The sequence below is a fragment of the Nesoenas mayeri genome (assembly GCF_963082525.1).
Source record: "Nesoenas mayeri genome assembly, chromosome: 15".
NCBI classification, from domain to species: Eukaryota; Metazoa; Chordata; class Aves; order Columbiformes; family Columbidae; genus Nesoenas; species Nesoenas mayeri.
The window spans coordinates 9,016,326-9,030,588 of NC_137559.1; the positions used below are offsets into that span (position 1 = coordinate 9,016,326).

Consider the following 14,263-nt stretch of genomic DNA (forward strand, 5'->3'; position numbering starts at 1 on the left):
CTTCTGTGCTGCTTCAGTAACAAGAAACCACCTACACTGACCTCAGCCTAGCAAGTCTGGGTTAATGCTCCTTCAGCCTGTGAAGATTAGAAAAACAGCTTTCTCTCTGCAATCAGGGAGTGAGCATTGAAATACCAAGGTACAAGACTTCCAGGAGATGTCACTGAATTTAACACTGGAACTGGACTCCATGGCTCTTCCTTCATTTAGAAGTTACTGTGGCAGGTGGCAACAGTTCAGATACATACAATGTAGTGACTTTTTTTATAAAACTTTTTTGTAATACAGATGGCTCCCTGTCTTACTTCAATGACTGGTATTTCACTGACCTGAGGCTTGGACAACTGATGGGATGTTTGGGGATAAAGTCAGAGTTCTTATGATGAATCTGCATGTAGGACTGCCTGTAGGCTCTAAGTTAACATGACCCTGCACAAGCAGCACAGGGCACAAATGACCATCACGTGTCTACAGCAGCCCCGAAACAGCTGACAGAAAGGCCCTGAACATGCCAAATAAGCAGCAGAGAGCAGCCTTGGGTACTTGTCCACAAAGTTTATTACAAAACTATGTAATGCCACTGTAGTTAAAAAAATAAAAATCCCTGATTTTTCTTTTTCTGTGCCAGGCTTCACCCTTCTCCCAGTGGCTACACTGCAGTTCTCCAGCTACCGCTGACAATGACTTGCCATGCAGAAATGTCTTCACATTAACTTGTTACGGCAGTGGCTCAAAATTCAGCATTAGGTCACATTAAAATTTGAAGAAAACACTTATAAAAACCTCTCTCAATTCTAAAACAGGTAGGTAAAAGTTAAATATCTGTAGGAAAGGCCTCACACTGTGGAAATCTTTGAACTCTTCCTGTGCAGGTTTTCTTGATCTGAAAGAAAAAGCCCAAAATAGGGATGTTAATCAGTTAAATTCCTTCCCAGGAAGAGCAGATTAGGTGATGAGGAGCTAGCACCACATTCCCTGGGGCTTGCTGCTTAATTCAGTGGCCTTGGCTGATGCAGCCATAGATTAACATCAGATCTGTCTCTGTATCAAGGCTCAGTCTTCGAGGTGCCTCATGGATAAAATAGCACCTGGGCCTAGAGAGCCACCACTTACTGCCACGGGCCCAAGGCAATAAAACTAGAACTACAAGCTGCTTTCTGAAGAGGAAAAGCAAAAGATAAGCCCAGAGCTGTAAAAGAAAAAAGGACCAGACTGCATGAGTCTGCATTTTGTAACATCTCCACACCCCTGCAGACTGTTCAGCCTTTGCTTTATTAACCTTTGTTTTGTTCCTCCAAGGACAAGTATCACCACAAGAAGCGAAGGAAACACATGCTAAGCCTGGCTTTGTGTAGCACTGGACTGGTCTCTATACAGGGAATGCTGAAGGGTCAGTGCTCTGCACCAGGAAAAGCCCTGAGGTCTCACCATAGAGATCTCACAGATCACCTTGCTCTGTCCTCACCTCCTGACTGCTGCCTGCAGCACCCACGGGCAGGGCAGCAGCACCATCCTGCTCCTGTGCCCCCAGCAGCACAGCAGGACAAGCACATTGTGCTGTTGCAGTCTAAGCTACTGGCACTTACTTAAGGCACCATTTTGATATCCACGGAGTCATAAGCTGAAACTTTCATCTTTTCCAGTGGCTTCTTGAAGAGCTGCCGCAGGGCCCCATAGTCAGGCTTCTCCTCATACTCTAGTGCCACTACTTGCTGCAGGTAGTTCAGCAGTGCATCTGCAAAGCAAAGAACATCACTGCATGTAGCAGCACAGGAACATCAGTTGTCCTTACAAAGCTGCCAAACACCCTTCTCAGACTGCTCTCCCTGGAGACAGTTCACCCACCTGCCTTGGTCAGCTGTAGAGACAGAAAATAAAGCCAAAGACTAATATGAAGCTCAAATATAAGATGGGGCAATCACCTCTAGCCCCAAATTTGGCATTTTTAAAACCACCAGAACATTTGACTCTTCAGCTAGGCTCATTAGTACAGAAAATGGATAGCAGCCCTCCTTGTTTTGCTGTAAAGAAAACAAGGGAGTTGTTCACAGGAATAGCCTGTCAACCAGTCCATGCAACGCCTGGTCACCATCACCACTGGAAGCCATCCTGGACTAGCACCCCAATGCAGGGAAGGTTCTAGCTTCAGGTACAGTCAGTCATTCTTCCCCAAGTCACACTGTCACAGAGAGGAAGCCCATACCTGGAATGGATTTCTGCCTGAAGCACAGATGGAGAAGACATTTCACATCCTTTCTGTACCTGGAATAATCAGCACAGAGTGCTGTCAGATGAAAAGCAATGGAGCAGGTGCCCAAACAGCCTGTCTTTGGCAACAGCGACAAAAAAAGGCTGAATTCAGATGGCCACATTCTAAGTGCAGCAGAAACTAGGGTTCATGAAACACCCTTTGGCCAGGCTCAGCCTTTACAGTGGGATTTACCCACAGCGTAGTATGACTCAATGATTTCAGCCACAAAACCTCTCTCGTTTTTTTTTCTGCTGAGCATTTCCCAAAAGAGTAGATGATTTCTCCTACTTTTCCTTCTTCTCCATCACAATTTCTACTTTGTCCAGTTCATCAGACCAAGGTAAGAAGCCACAGAGCCATTGCAGAAGACAGTAGCCCAGAGATTCCAAGTCACTCCGTCGAGATGGTCCTGATGGGAAGGAAGAGAGATTCACATGTGAAAAAATAAGAGTTTGGGAGCCATCCCAGAAGTGACCCAGGCTATTCCCCTCCTCCAAAGGGAAGTAAAGACTCCAGCACTTGCTGCACAACCTTGGGAGTCTCTATTTGAGGTGCCCATTCTGTAAAACAGGCAGCTTCATGCTTAAAGAGCAGAAGTACAGAAATGCAAGAGCTTCATTAAGATGTGCTCTAGGATACCAATACTTCTGGGAGCCTGCTAACTCGCAGTTGAGGAATCACCTCCCAGCCTCTGGAGGAAGATTTACAGAGTCTGAACACTGGGAGAGAACAGGCACATCCCAGCCAGGAGAGGAACTGGCTCATTTGAATGCCTTTCCAGCTCTCATTGCTTCAAGGTCAGAGCAGAGCCTGCTGCAAATCTATTCTGGGCAGGGATACAGTCTGGCTTGAAAAAGTTCCCTGCTAAACCAGCACAAAGCAGCCCTGTTTTCTATTCCTCACACACCTGCAGCAGCCAAGGCTCCAGATGGAGCAGAAACATCCCTGCACCTCTTGCTGCACTCGCTGGGTGACCTGGCAAGTCCCAACACAGCAGCCCAGGGAGAGGCAAGAGTAAACAGCCCAAACATGAACTTGGTTCCAGATACCTGTGAATGCCTGGAAAGCAGCAACAACAGAAATGCCAGCAGGGAGCCCTAGCTCCAGAGAGCACTGCCACATCACTGCTCTGAGCTTTGCTGGCTCACGTCAGAAACAGAGACTCACCTGCTCCCTTGTGGCTGTCCAGACTGATAAACTCTATCGTGCCTTCGTGAGGTGTCCTGCTGCCTTCGCGCTGAGCCACGTGCTTCCCTCCTGGGCAGTACCGGAATGCAAAGCAGTAGCCTGCTAGGGTCACCTGGAAGTCATCAAAAAGCATACAACATCTGAGCACATGTGAGGTGTGAATTCTGCTTACAGCACAGCCTGCAATCCCACACCGCAGCAGGTGCCTGAGCACCGTGCAGACTGCGCTGGTCCCATACCCAGCAGCAGGAACCTGCGTCTTGCTCTGTCCCAGTGCACAAACCCACCTCCAGTGCCATTTCCTCGCAGCACCGCTCCTGCTCCCTACCTGTGTGAGGTCTGCTGGGTTCAAATAGATGTTCTCAGCTGTGATGTCACCATGCACATACTCATTTTCATGAATGTACTCCAGGCAGTCTAGCTAGGAGTAAAGAGAAGAGGTGAGCATATCAGAACCACGCAGACTCCTTCAGTGCCCTGGCTATCACTGAGCCGGACCCTCCCCAGCTCCCCATGGCTGCGCAGAGGAGCACAAAAACCCACATCTCACAGCCTCTAATGTTCAAGTGTCAGGTTCCTCTCATTCTCCTTACCCCAAATTCCTTCAATATTGCTTAAAAGATGCTACTCAAGTTTACAACAGGATTGAGAGGTGCTACCTCAAGACCCCAGCCAACCCCCAGATCAGCTTTAGAACACCTTTAAAAGATCCGGAAGAAAGTTACAGGTCTTTTCTGAAAAAGTCTCTAAGAAAGTATTGGTTTTCTACATACCAGCCGGACTACAATCTGAAAAGCTGCCTTCTCCCTCAGCACGTGTAAACCATCGTTCAGGACTGACTGAAGAGTTCGTCCTAAGTCAGAGAACACCAAAAACCTACAAGAGACAAGGGCTTAGCACATAGCAGTACCCACCTGATTTGGACACCCTGCAACTCCCCTTCAACTCCCAGGTGACCTGGGCAAACATTTCCTCAACTTTTGATAGGGGAAAACTCCTTGAAAAGGAGAAACATGCTGAACTCATGTTGCAGATATATAGTCTGGGTCTTGTAAGGCAGGAATAAGGTGTCCCCTGACCTGAACAGCAAAAAGCAATGACTCCACTAGCAACACAAAGATTGAAGGAAACAGGATAACAAGAGAGGCAAACCACTTATTAATAAATGAGACAGGAGCAGTGCATAAGGTTAGGAGGCCAGGGGAAAATGAGAAAATGAATAGCAGACAGCAAGGAGAGGAGAGGGAAAATGCAAGAAGACGGCAGTCGCGGACAAAAGAGCTCAGCTGTGCCCTTCACGGAGTCACCTCACCTGTAGTTATCAGCATGCAGTCCAAAGCCAACGCAACTGGGGATTCCCAGCAATGGCAGAGAGTGCCACTTCTTCCACTTCTCCACTAGAAGGGGAGAGAAGAGGACACAGTGTGGCAGATGCTGCTATGGAGCTCTAGAACAAAGCAGCTCATTCAGGGATGCCCTTTCCCCGCAGGCTGGCTCTGCCCTGGGCAGCTCACAGCGGGAAGCCTCTCACACTGATTCTGTCTCAGAAATGCCAGCCTAATGTGCTGGGGTATTGGCACGTCAATGCATGTAGCACCGCAGAGGAACAATAAGACCGACAGGACGTGGGGAATACCGGAGCAAGCGAGGGCAGGTGGTTGCCATAGGGCTAGGTAAAAGAAGTGGGGAGAGAGAGGGATGGAGAAGCAGATTTTTATGGTCCTCCCAGAAGCATGAGTTTGACATGAAGTACTCCAGCAGCCCTGCTCAAAAACCTGCCCAGGTTCTCTGGCCAGCTCAGGTTTCTGGGTCAATGAAGTAAACGCCAGACAGCAGCTGACAGAAACACTCGTGGAATGGGCACAGGAGAGAGGGCCAAGGCAGGTCAGGCTGTGGGGAACAGCTACCAGGGAGATCAACGCAAAGCATGGGTAGAACAAGAAAGCTTCAAAATGCCAATACTGTGGTTTTCTAAGGTACACAGACTCCTGGCAGAGCAGGCTCTTGGCCAAACTGCTCAGCACTCTGGCACCAACCATGCAGCAAATTAGTTTATTCCAGCCTGGCCTTCTGAGAGACTCACACAACTGATGAGAGAGGGATGCCAGTATTCCCAACAAGCAGCCTAGTCCTTGCCCCTCCAAGAAGCACCAACCTGTGCCTGCCTTTGCAGCTCGCTGGAAAAAGTTCTGTTCATTGTAGATCTTGCCATCTTTGACATCCTAAAGGGAACAGGAAGGAGAAGTGTTACTTCAGCCACACACACCCTGCTAGAAACGGAAACTTGGGCAAGAATGCTAAAAGACCTTCGCTACTCATTCTAAAGAAACTAATAACCCCTGCTCCCACCCCCCAAATCAAATACCAGATCAGCAACAGAGCTGAGAAGAGAGCTCAGGTCTTTTGGTTCATTATTTAATGCTGTTCCTAACAACCACATAAACTCTGAGCATCAACACAGAACAAGGGAGCAGCTGTCTCACATGGGACATTTCAAGCACTACAACTGTGGATTAAAAGCACCTGGACAACACAGACTATCTGGCAACCCAGAGTGAACTCTAGGCCCAAAGCTGTTATTTAGAAGCAGACAGAGGCAACCTTCTCATCCACAGCACAGATGAGGTTATTTCTGCAAATAGGCAAGTTCCAACAAAGACCTATAACATTTTATTCTAGCTGTCAGAAAGTGAGACAAGTAAGAAAGTCTGTATTTGTGACATTCCAGTGTCTGGGAAGTGTACTGACATCCTACAATCTATCTTTTTAAAATCAGTACGCATTACTGCCCTTTTACTTCTGCTGTTATCGAGTGACCTGAAATGCATATAGTTTACAATCAGTATGTATGTGTTTGCCTACGCACACATGGAGGTATACATATATATATATATATATGCATCTCCAGCATAATGCAAGATAACTTATGACAGATGCTATTATGCATGGGAGGAGGCAGAAGTTTTCTATTCTGGCTGGTTTGATACTAGAGGCCCTACCCACAACTGGCCGAGGTAGCTGGAGGATCAGCAGGCTCCAGACAACACAATTGACTACGTCCCAGAGGATATTTTATTCTGCACCTTGCCTGGTGAGCCAATCTGAGCCATCAAACCCAGGAGCCAAAAGGCTCTTTGTGCCCTATCACACTCTGCAGCCCTCTGCAAGGGCTGGGCTCGACTATCAGAAGGCCACACAGCAAAACGCCAAAAGATGCCAAAGGAGCAAAACAGAGGAGTTGGGAGTGCTGCATACAAAAGTGATTAGTTTCCCACCTACTTCCTGGTTCTAGTTTTGTGGCACTTAGCTGTCTTTTCACATTAACACTGTATTGCTTCTCCATCCTCTTAAATGTCTCTTCTGACAAAAGGGCAAATGATTTTTTGAGTGCGCACAAGAGCAGGCACCACCAGGTCCCCCACAGAGCCATTAGTCACCACTGGTCTTCCCACACACGAGCAACCCCCAAGAGCCACAGCAGACAAAAAATCAGTCTTTCTGCTCTAGCTTGTGACTTAATGAAAATCAAACTGAATTTCCATTGCAGAACAGCTATTACTGGAAATAACATGTTTCTGGAGAACCCAAGTTATTGTCAAGTGCCTAGAAAGCTGGCTTGGAACTCCAACTATAATTACTGATTGATTTAAAGACGTGTTCTGGCCTTACAGAGCTTCTCAGTGCTGGTTCACTATACTCCCTCTGCACAGCCACTAAGTTCTAACCTCTCCAGTTTCCCCAGACTTCAGGAGGGTATGTGCACACTTGCCATACAAAACAAAAACAAAACATCAAAATAAAACAAAAGGGTCTGACGCTAATGAATCAAGATCTCTACCTTACAACACCAAATTCAGTTTTGGAGATTACTGAGCTTGGTGGATTGAAGAGGCAACCTTCTGGGATGAGGGCTTTTCATTTTTAAAATTCTCATGTAGTTTTCTTCACACCTTTAGTGGAAGAGTCAACTGCTACTAAAATCCAAGTGTGACACTCTCAAGAAGTTACAGTCATCTAAGCTAGACAGGGCTTCTGTGACCGTTTTCTCTGAGTTCCTCAGACATTCTGAGCCTTACAGGCCAAATGAGTCAGGCCCTGGACACAACACACTATGCACTATTCCTTACCCAAACAGATCAAAACTCACAAGTTTGAGGGAGTATCTTTGCTTTTGAGGACTGGTTCCTCCAGATGCTGACTGTGCTGTGGAAGGATGGAACAGATGTGGTTACAGGAGCATGGACAAGAAGTACCATCAAACAGCTGGCTTTTACTTAGCCTCTGCTTCTTTCACTTGGTCTTTGCAAAAGCATCTTCTGTGACAGCATCTTCCCAGATTACTACAAAAGAATTCTTACCTGGCTCCCGAAGCACTGCACCCCTGATGTGCTTTGAGTGCAGTTCTGCTTAAGTCACAGAAGCATCTAGGCATGGCTACAGTAGTGGGGTGCTTTGAAAATGGCACGTAAAGAACAAATCATTAGTCGAATCTGAAATGCACTCCCAAATTCATTTGCTGAGCATTCCCTACAGCTCACTGCATTATCTGTCAATTCTGTCAGAGATGCCAAAGTTCCTTTTGCTCTGCATGGACTTATATATGGCCTTATATATATATATGGAGTTATATATGGCCTTCCTCCTGTACCCATCACTTGGCTTTGGGCTAGTCACTCTTCTGCTCCTAGACTGAGGGCTGTACACAGGTTACATGCTGTTCATCATCCAAAAAGTGTTTCTATAAAGGCAGCCTCCCCTATAACAACAACATAGATTTTTCTTTTTAAATCATATCTTTTTAAAGACATTGGTGGATGCCCGGACTTTGTTACACAACGACATAAGTAACTAAAAAGAAACTAAAGTCAAGCATTTGGCAAAGCTTACTACTGGCAAAAATTCCTCCTGAAGACTGTTTCCAAGTTAAAAATAGAGAATAAGATCAAAATCTTTCCTTTGGAAGTTTATAACTAGACTGCAGAGAAAAGATCGGCAGCCACTGAACAGCTGAGAAGCAGCCCAGATGATTTAGCTGTTTTCTTCTGGCCTCCAAAACAGGCTGAGAATCCTGAACTGACATTCAGCCAACACCGACACCACCTATAATGTAGGAACTCCTGTATGGTGCCAACAGTGTTTAGGTTTTGAGTCTAAAAACCAGAAAAAAAGGTATGGCCTCTAATGATTTGCATTCTGTCAATGTACAGAGCAGCCCAGCGTCCGCTCGATCTTACACCAGTGGCAGTATCTGAGTTGGGATGCCCAGCGTGGGAAGGCCAGACCCCAGGGACCAGCTGGTCACTGCCATGCTGGAGGACACCTGCAGTGCCCTCACCTCCGCGCTGCACCGTGTGTTCACGGCAGGGTCTGTCGGTTTAGGGATCTCCCAACAGCCGCCACCAAACACAGACAGAGATCCCCTAGGAGACGGCCAGCCCAGCAGCTCCTGCCCTCACCACGGCCCTGCCCGCAGCCCACCCTCCATCCCCGGCCTTCCAGGCAGACCAGCCCCGCTCCCGGGACCCCGCCTGCCCCGGCCCCCACCGCACCTTCGTACATGAGCCCGCAGCTGCCCTGCTCCAGCAGCCGGCCCAGCCTCCACTGCCGGCCGCCCTGGTCCGTCAGCACCGTGTCAACCGGGAGCGGCACCGCCGGGCCGGGCCGCGCCTTGCGGGGCGAGCGGGAGCTGGGCCTCGCTGCCAGGGAGCGCCGGGCTGGGACCGCGGGGCTCCGGGCCTGCTGCGGCGGCGGGGCCGGCGGTGTCTGCTCCGTCTCCTTCTCCGGCGGCGGCGGGGGCAGCCTCTCGCCGCAGGCCGGGCAGAAGCGGAAGGCGGGCTCCACGCCGCGCCCGCACTGCGGGCAGAACCGGCTCGGCCTGCGGGCACAGCGGGGACAGCCGTCAGCGACCGCCCGCGCCCCACCGGGCCACCCCGCCCCACATCCCGCCCCGGCGGCACCACCACCACCTCGGGGAGGTGCCGGCCCCTTCGGGCCCCGGCTGCTCCGGCACCGGCCGCTCCGGATCTGGCTCCGCCCCCGCCGGTCTCCGCCGCCCGCGGGTCCGCCGCCCGCGGCCCGACATGCCCGGGAGCCGCCCCCGCGCCTGCCGCCCGACCCGCGCACGCGCCGGCACCGCCCACCGCTCGCGCATGCGCGCACCCACTCCCCGCCCCTCCAAGTGCGGCGGCGTCCGCGCATGCGCTGCAGCCCCCGCTGTGCACGGTGGCCCCGGCAGGGGGAGCGGAGGCTGGGGCGGTTCCGCGGGCGCCCGGGGATGGTGCCGCGCTGGGCCGGCCGAGCGGGGGCGCCGGAGGGTGGACAGGTGAACGGGCAGGCCGCCCTTGGCAAGCCGCGGCCAGAGAGGGGGAAGGAGCCGCCCCGGCGGAGCAGGCTCCCTGAGGCGGGAGCTGGCCCTGTCCCCAGTGCTTCCCTGTGGAGTTTGTTATTTAAACAACGTCAGCGGGCTACTTAAAAACGACCTTAGGACTACACAGCAGGTTCTCACAAGTTAATGAGTGCTAGAGTTAATCAGTTACATAGGGCTGGGAGGGGTAACTGTACATTCAGTGTACATGTGTGCATATACCATCCCTTACATATGCTGTACACCTATAAACCTCAAGCGTGCACCAATATATTACCATAAAATAAGTGTAGATGAGCTCAAGCTTTTCTGTTCCGGAGGGATAATGCTGAGGTGCCCCAGCCCAGGACTCCATAGCAGGAGGAGAAGGGCAGTGGGGACTGGGAATTTCTTATCCCAGAGAACATCTTGCATGGAACAATATCAATTCTCAAAACCCTTCCCAGTGAGCCAACCACGCCAGCCATGGGGTGCGAACTGGAGCAACGGGGAGCTGGAAGGTGGCGGCTTGTGATGGAAGAGCCAAGTCGCAACAGTTGCGCTCACAAAAGCTTAGTGGAGAATGAGGAATGGGCTTGGTGTGTGGCTAATGAGAGCAACAGCGGAAAGTAGAATAGAATAATAAATATATGGGGTATCAGCCCCACGAGTGAGCTTAGGGCTCTGGGGCTTGGAAAATGCTTCTCCAGACAAAGTATTCTGCACAGACCTCATCCTGCTGGGGGCTGATCACCCCTTCCCAATCCCTCCAAACACCAGAATGCGTTCCTAACATTCACTAAGCACGCGAAAAAATCCCAGCCAAGCCAAAACTCTGCCAAATGGCACTGGGAGGTGCAGCATGTGTTCAGGTTGGTTTCTGCAGCCTGTTGCTGGGATTTTTCTTTGAAGCATGTGGGCGCTGTGGGGAGCGACAGGGCAGGTTGACCGGGTTCTCGCGTTCCTCCCTACCACGTTCATCAGGACACTGCGCTCTACAATCCCTCCTCGTCATTTTTCACTGGGATTGTAGGTGGCAGCAGGGCTGTGCTGAATTGCCTCACCTTCACTGTCACCCCAGCCACACAACCTTCTTTTCAGTTACAGTTATTTCCACACCCCATATAGGTGCACACAGCAATTCCTTTGTTAACCAAATCATCCCCTTGGCATTTTGGCAGAAAATAAGCATCTCTTCTTCATCAAATTGGTTTGAATTTACCTTTACAGGGTGGTGTCTGGTATTTTGGCTTCCCCTCGTTCTTTTATCAGGACCAAGCACCATCATGCTAAAGCCCTCCATGGTGACTGGTGGCACTGCTGTGGATATTTTGTTTCAGCAATAACTTATTAAGCCTTGCAGTTACCTTTTCTTTTTTTTAACCTTTTTAAAACAGTGTTAATTCATGATCATAGCTCTATAATTTCATTGGTGGTTGCCTAGGGAACAGTGATCACAACCTGATTACATTCAATTTGGGCATAGGATAATCCATTCAGTAAACAAAAATACACGGTGCTTTAAAAAGTCAAACCTCATAAAGCCAAGAAAAACCCTGAGAAAAACTGATGGTGGGAAAAGGCAGGTAGAAAATTGTGGAAAAAGACAATTCTTTAAGATTTATTTCCAAGAGCCACCAACCTATCATTACAAAAGAGAATCCCCCACCCTACTTCAGTGGCGTGTTGAAAGTAATAATTAGCAATAAAGAAAGCTATAATAAATGGATAAAAGGGGAAACAGAGAGCAGTTTTGTCCAATTGGTTGCCAGTAATTTGCATCAGCGGTGTGGCAGGGCAGGCTGGGTTCCTGCGGATTCGTGACAGGGGATTGTGCCTGTGGGTATTACACCTTCTGCTTGGCCTCAGCAGGAGTTTGCTCCCACTTTCCTGCCTTGAGCGTTGAAAACCAGCCTGGAATTTGGCTGTGGACAGGAACCAACTCCTGGGGAGCCTCTGGGGAGCAGGAAGGAGCAGAGCACCAGGTAGAGCTTTGCTGGTTTGAACCTTTAGGTTCTCAAGCCCCATGGGTGAGCGCAGGAGCCCCTGGCCCGGAGCTGCTCAGGTGCTGCTGGTGTCACAAAAGGCTGTTGGGGCACACAGGAGGGGGCCGAGGAACTGGGGAGCGGCTGGGGCTGGTCCTGTGGCAGGTACCAGGCTCTGGACACTGGGGAAGTGCCACTGGACTGGTGTGCCCAGCACAGCCACAGCGGGAAGGACCAGGGTGGGAGGAGCTGGGACCACACAAAGGCTGAGTCAGAGAAAGAAACAAGGATCTTGTCCTGGTGCTCTCCACCCAGGAGTGGCCTGGGAGCATCTTGGACTTGCTGCAGCCCCAGCAAACCAACCCCCTGCACTCTCTCCTGTTCCCTTTTGAACCCATTTGCACACTTGATCTCTGCAGCAGATAGAGCTTCCCACAGCACGGTAATGCATGGTTTGGAAAGTGCTTCCCGTCATTCCAGCCCTGTGGTGTTCCTTGAAGCTCTGCTCTAGGAAACAGAAATATTTCTTCCTTTTTTCCCCTCTCAGTGACCCCTTACCAGGTCCCTTTCCCATGGCCCTGCCAGGCTGCAGCATGCGTCAAGTCCCTCCCCCATGGGAGCTGCTCCATCTCCTTGCTCTTCTCTTCCTCCCCACCTTGTCCTCTCCGAGCCGCCCCCACCGTCCTTGCACATCACAGCAATCCCAGCAATTCCTTCCCAATGCCCTTTTCCATTTGTTGCCAATGCAGAACCGCAGGCGAAGCACCCACAAAGACCCCAGCATTTCTTTCCTGAAAAACAAAGCTCATTTAAAGCTGTGTACACATAGGGTTACTTCTACATTGCCTTGAATTTAATTATATTGAATTGCATTTGATGTCTCTCTGCTTGACATCCTGTGATCCCTTTCCAGCTCTTCACAGTCAGCTTTAAATTTGACCACGGAAACACTGTACAGCATCAGAAAGATCTGCTCTCTTATGTCTGTATTGACTAGCACAGGTATGGCACAGATCCTGTCCATTTAGTCTTACTCTAACATTTAAGCAGTTTGTTTACAAGCAAAACCTCACTCTTCCAGAGCAGAGTGACATGCTGAGAGACTCCAACCTGGCAGCCAAGGCTGTGGGGCTGCAAACCAGCATGCCTTGGGGACAAGGGAAGAGGGAATGCACGCCCGGGAGAAAGGAGCCCAACAGATTTGATCATCTCCCCAACAAGCGCCGGCACCCAGGCAAGGCAGCAAAACTCCCCCCAGGGCTGGGGGGGAGCAGCCTCTCCTCCCAAGCCCCCGCCAGGGTCTTGCAGACAGACTGGGGAGTGGAACCTCTTCACCACGGCACTGGTGCTGCAGATGCGAGGGAGGATGAGCTGCAGCAATCCTCGGGATCTTGCTTGGGAAGCAACAGACACACATCTTTTCCTAGAATAAGACCAGATGGGAACCCCCCCCATCCTTTCTGCTTTTGTGCAGCTGGTGTTCCCAAAAAAAAAAATGGTTGTTCCCAGCTCTCCTGGCTGTGCAGAGCAGACACCTCTGCCCATGGCCAGCAAGGATTCAAGCATTTGTGTGTGCACACACACACACTGCCCTTCTACAGCAGTAACCCCTTGATGCTGCATTGCTGATAACACCCAGGTGTGGGGCCAGAGGTTGTGAGGCCATGCGTAGTCCTGGCACTGGGAGATAGACAGGAGCAGGCTCTTCTTCTGGTCAGTCTGGGGAAGCAGAAGGTGCTGGATCTGCTCCCCTGCTTTCACAAGAGCCATCATCCTGGCATTTCCTTCCTGGGCGGTGGCCCTCGAGAGTAAAAAATGCCAGTCCCAGGATTGCACCATCCAGCACTGTAGCAAAGTTAAGGTGTGGGAAGAAAGTAGGACAAGATGGGAAACACTCTTAGCAGCAGTCGGTGTGTTTGTCCTTGGCCCAGCCGCTCATGGGATGCCCTTGCTGCCTGTCCCCGAGCTGCCAGCTGCCTTGGGGGAAGGTGCCACTGGGCATTACGGGCTGTCTGCCCTGCTCACACTCCCCCCTGCCCTCACAGGCAGCAGCAGGGCAGCGGGAGGAGGGAAGGCAGGGAGCATTGCAGGAATGGTGGCACAACGGCAGAGGCATTGAACGCCAGCCAGAGTCTCTGCCTGGATACTGCGGCAGCAGGGCCACAAGGAAAGCAGAGGAACTAAAGAAGAAATTGTTTAGTGATGTTCCATTTCCCAATATTTGCATTGTCCCGCTGGCTGCAGGAGGTGAGATGAGGTGCACCCTGTGCCAGGTCCAAGCCATGCATCCAAGTTGGCATGACTGAGGTGGAGATTCAGCAGGACATCGCACTATACAGCGCTTCTGCCAACCCATCCAAAGGGCTGTTGTTTGGGTGGTGAAGGGGAGGCCTTGCTTCAATGGACAGATAAGGTCGTTTCCTGGCACCAGGAACAGGTTTAGTCCTGAAACCAGGCATAGGGCAGACAGGGCTGGGGCTTCTGAGCCAGGCAGAT

General features: G+C 50.6%; 1 protein-coding gene across 1 annotated transcript; it reads right to left on the bottom strand.

The window, feature by feature from the left end:
* Positions 1–540: 540 nt before the first annotated feature.
* VRK3 (VRK serine/threonine kinase 3) lies at positions 541–9,532 on the bottom strand. Its single transcript, XM_080353899.1, has 12 exons — positions 9,406–9,532; positions 8,989–9,314; positions 7,587–7,642; positions 5,595–5,661; positions 4,752–4,836; positions 4,213–4,315; positions 3,768–3,860; positions 3,419–3,551; positions 2,540–2,660; positions 2,204–2,262; positions 1,587–1,735; positions 541–883 (listed from the first exon to the last, which is right to left on the bottom strand). The coding sequence occupies exons 1-11, from the start codon at positions 9,519–9,521 to the stop codon at positions 1,587–1,589; spliced, it is 1,308 nt and encodes a 435-aa protein (XP_080210025.1). The 5' UTR covers positions 9,522–9,532; the 3' UTR covers positions 541–883.
* Positions 9,533–14,263: the final 4,731 nt, after the last annotated feature.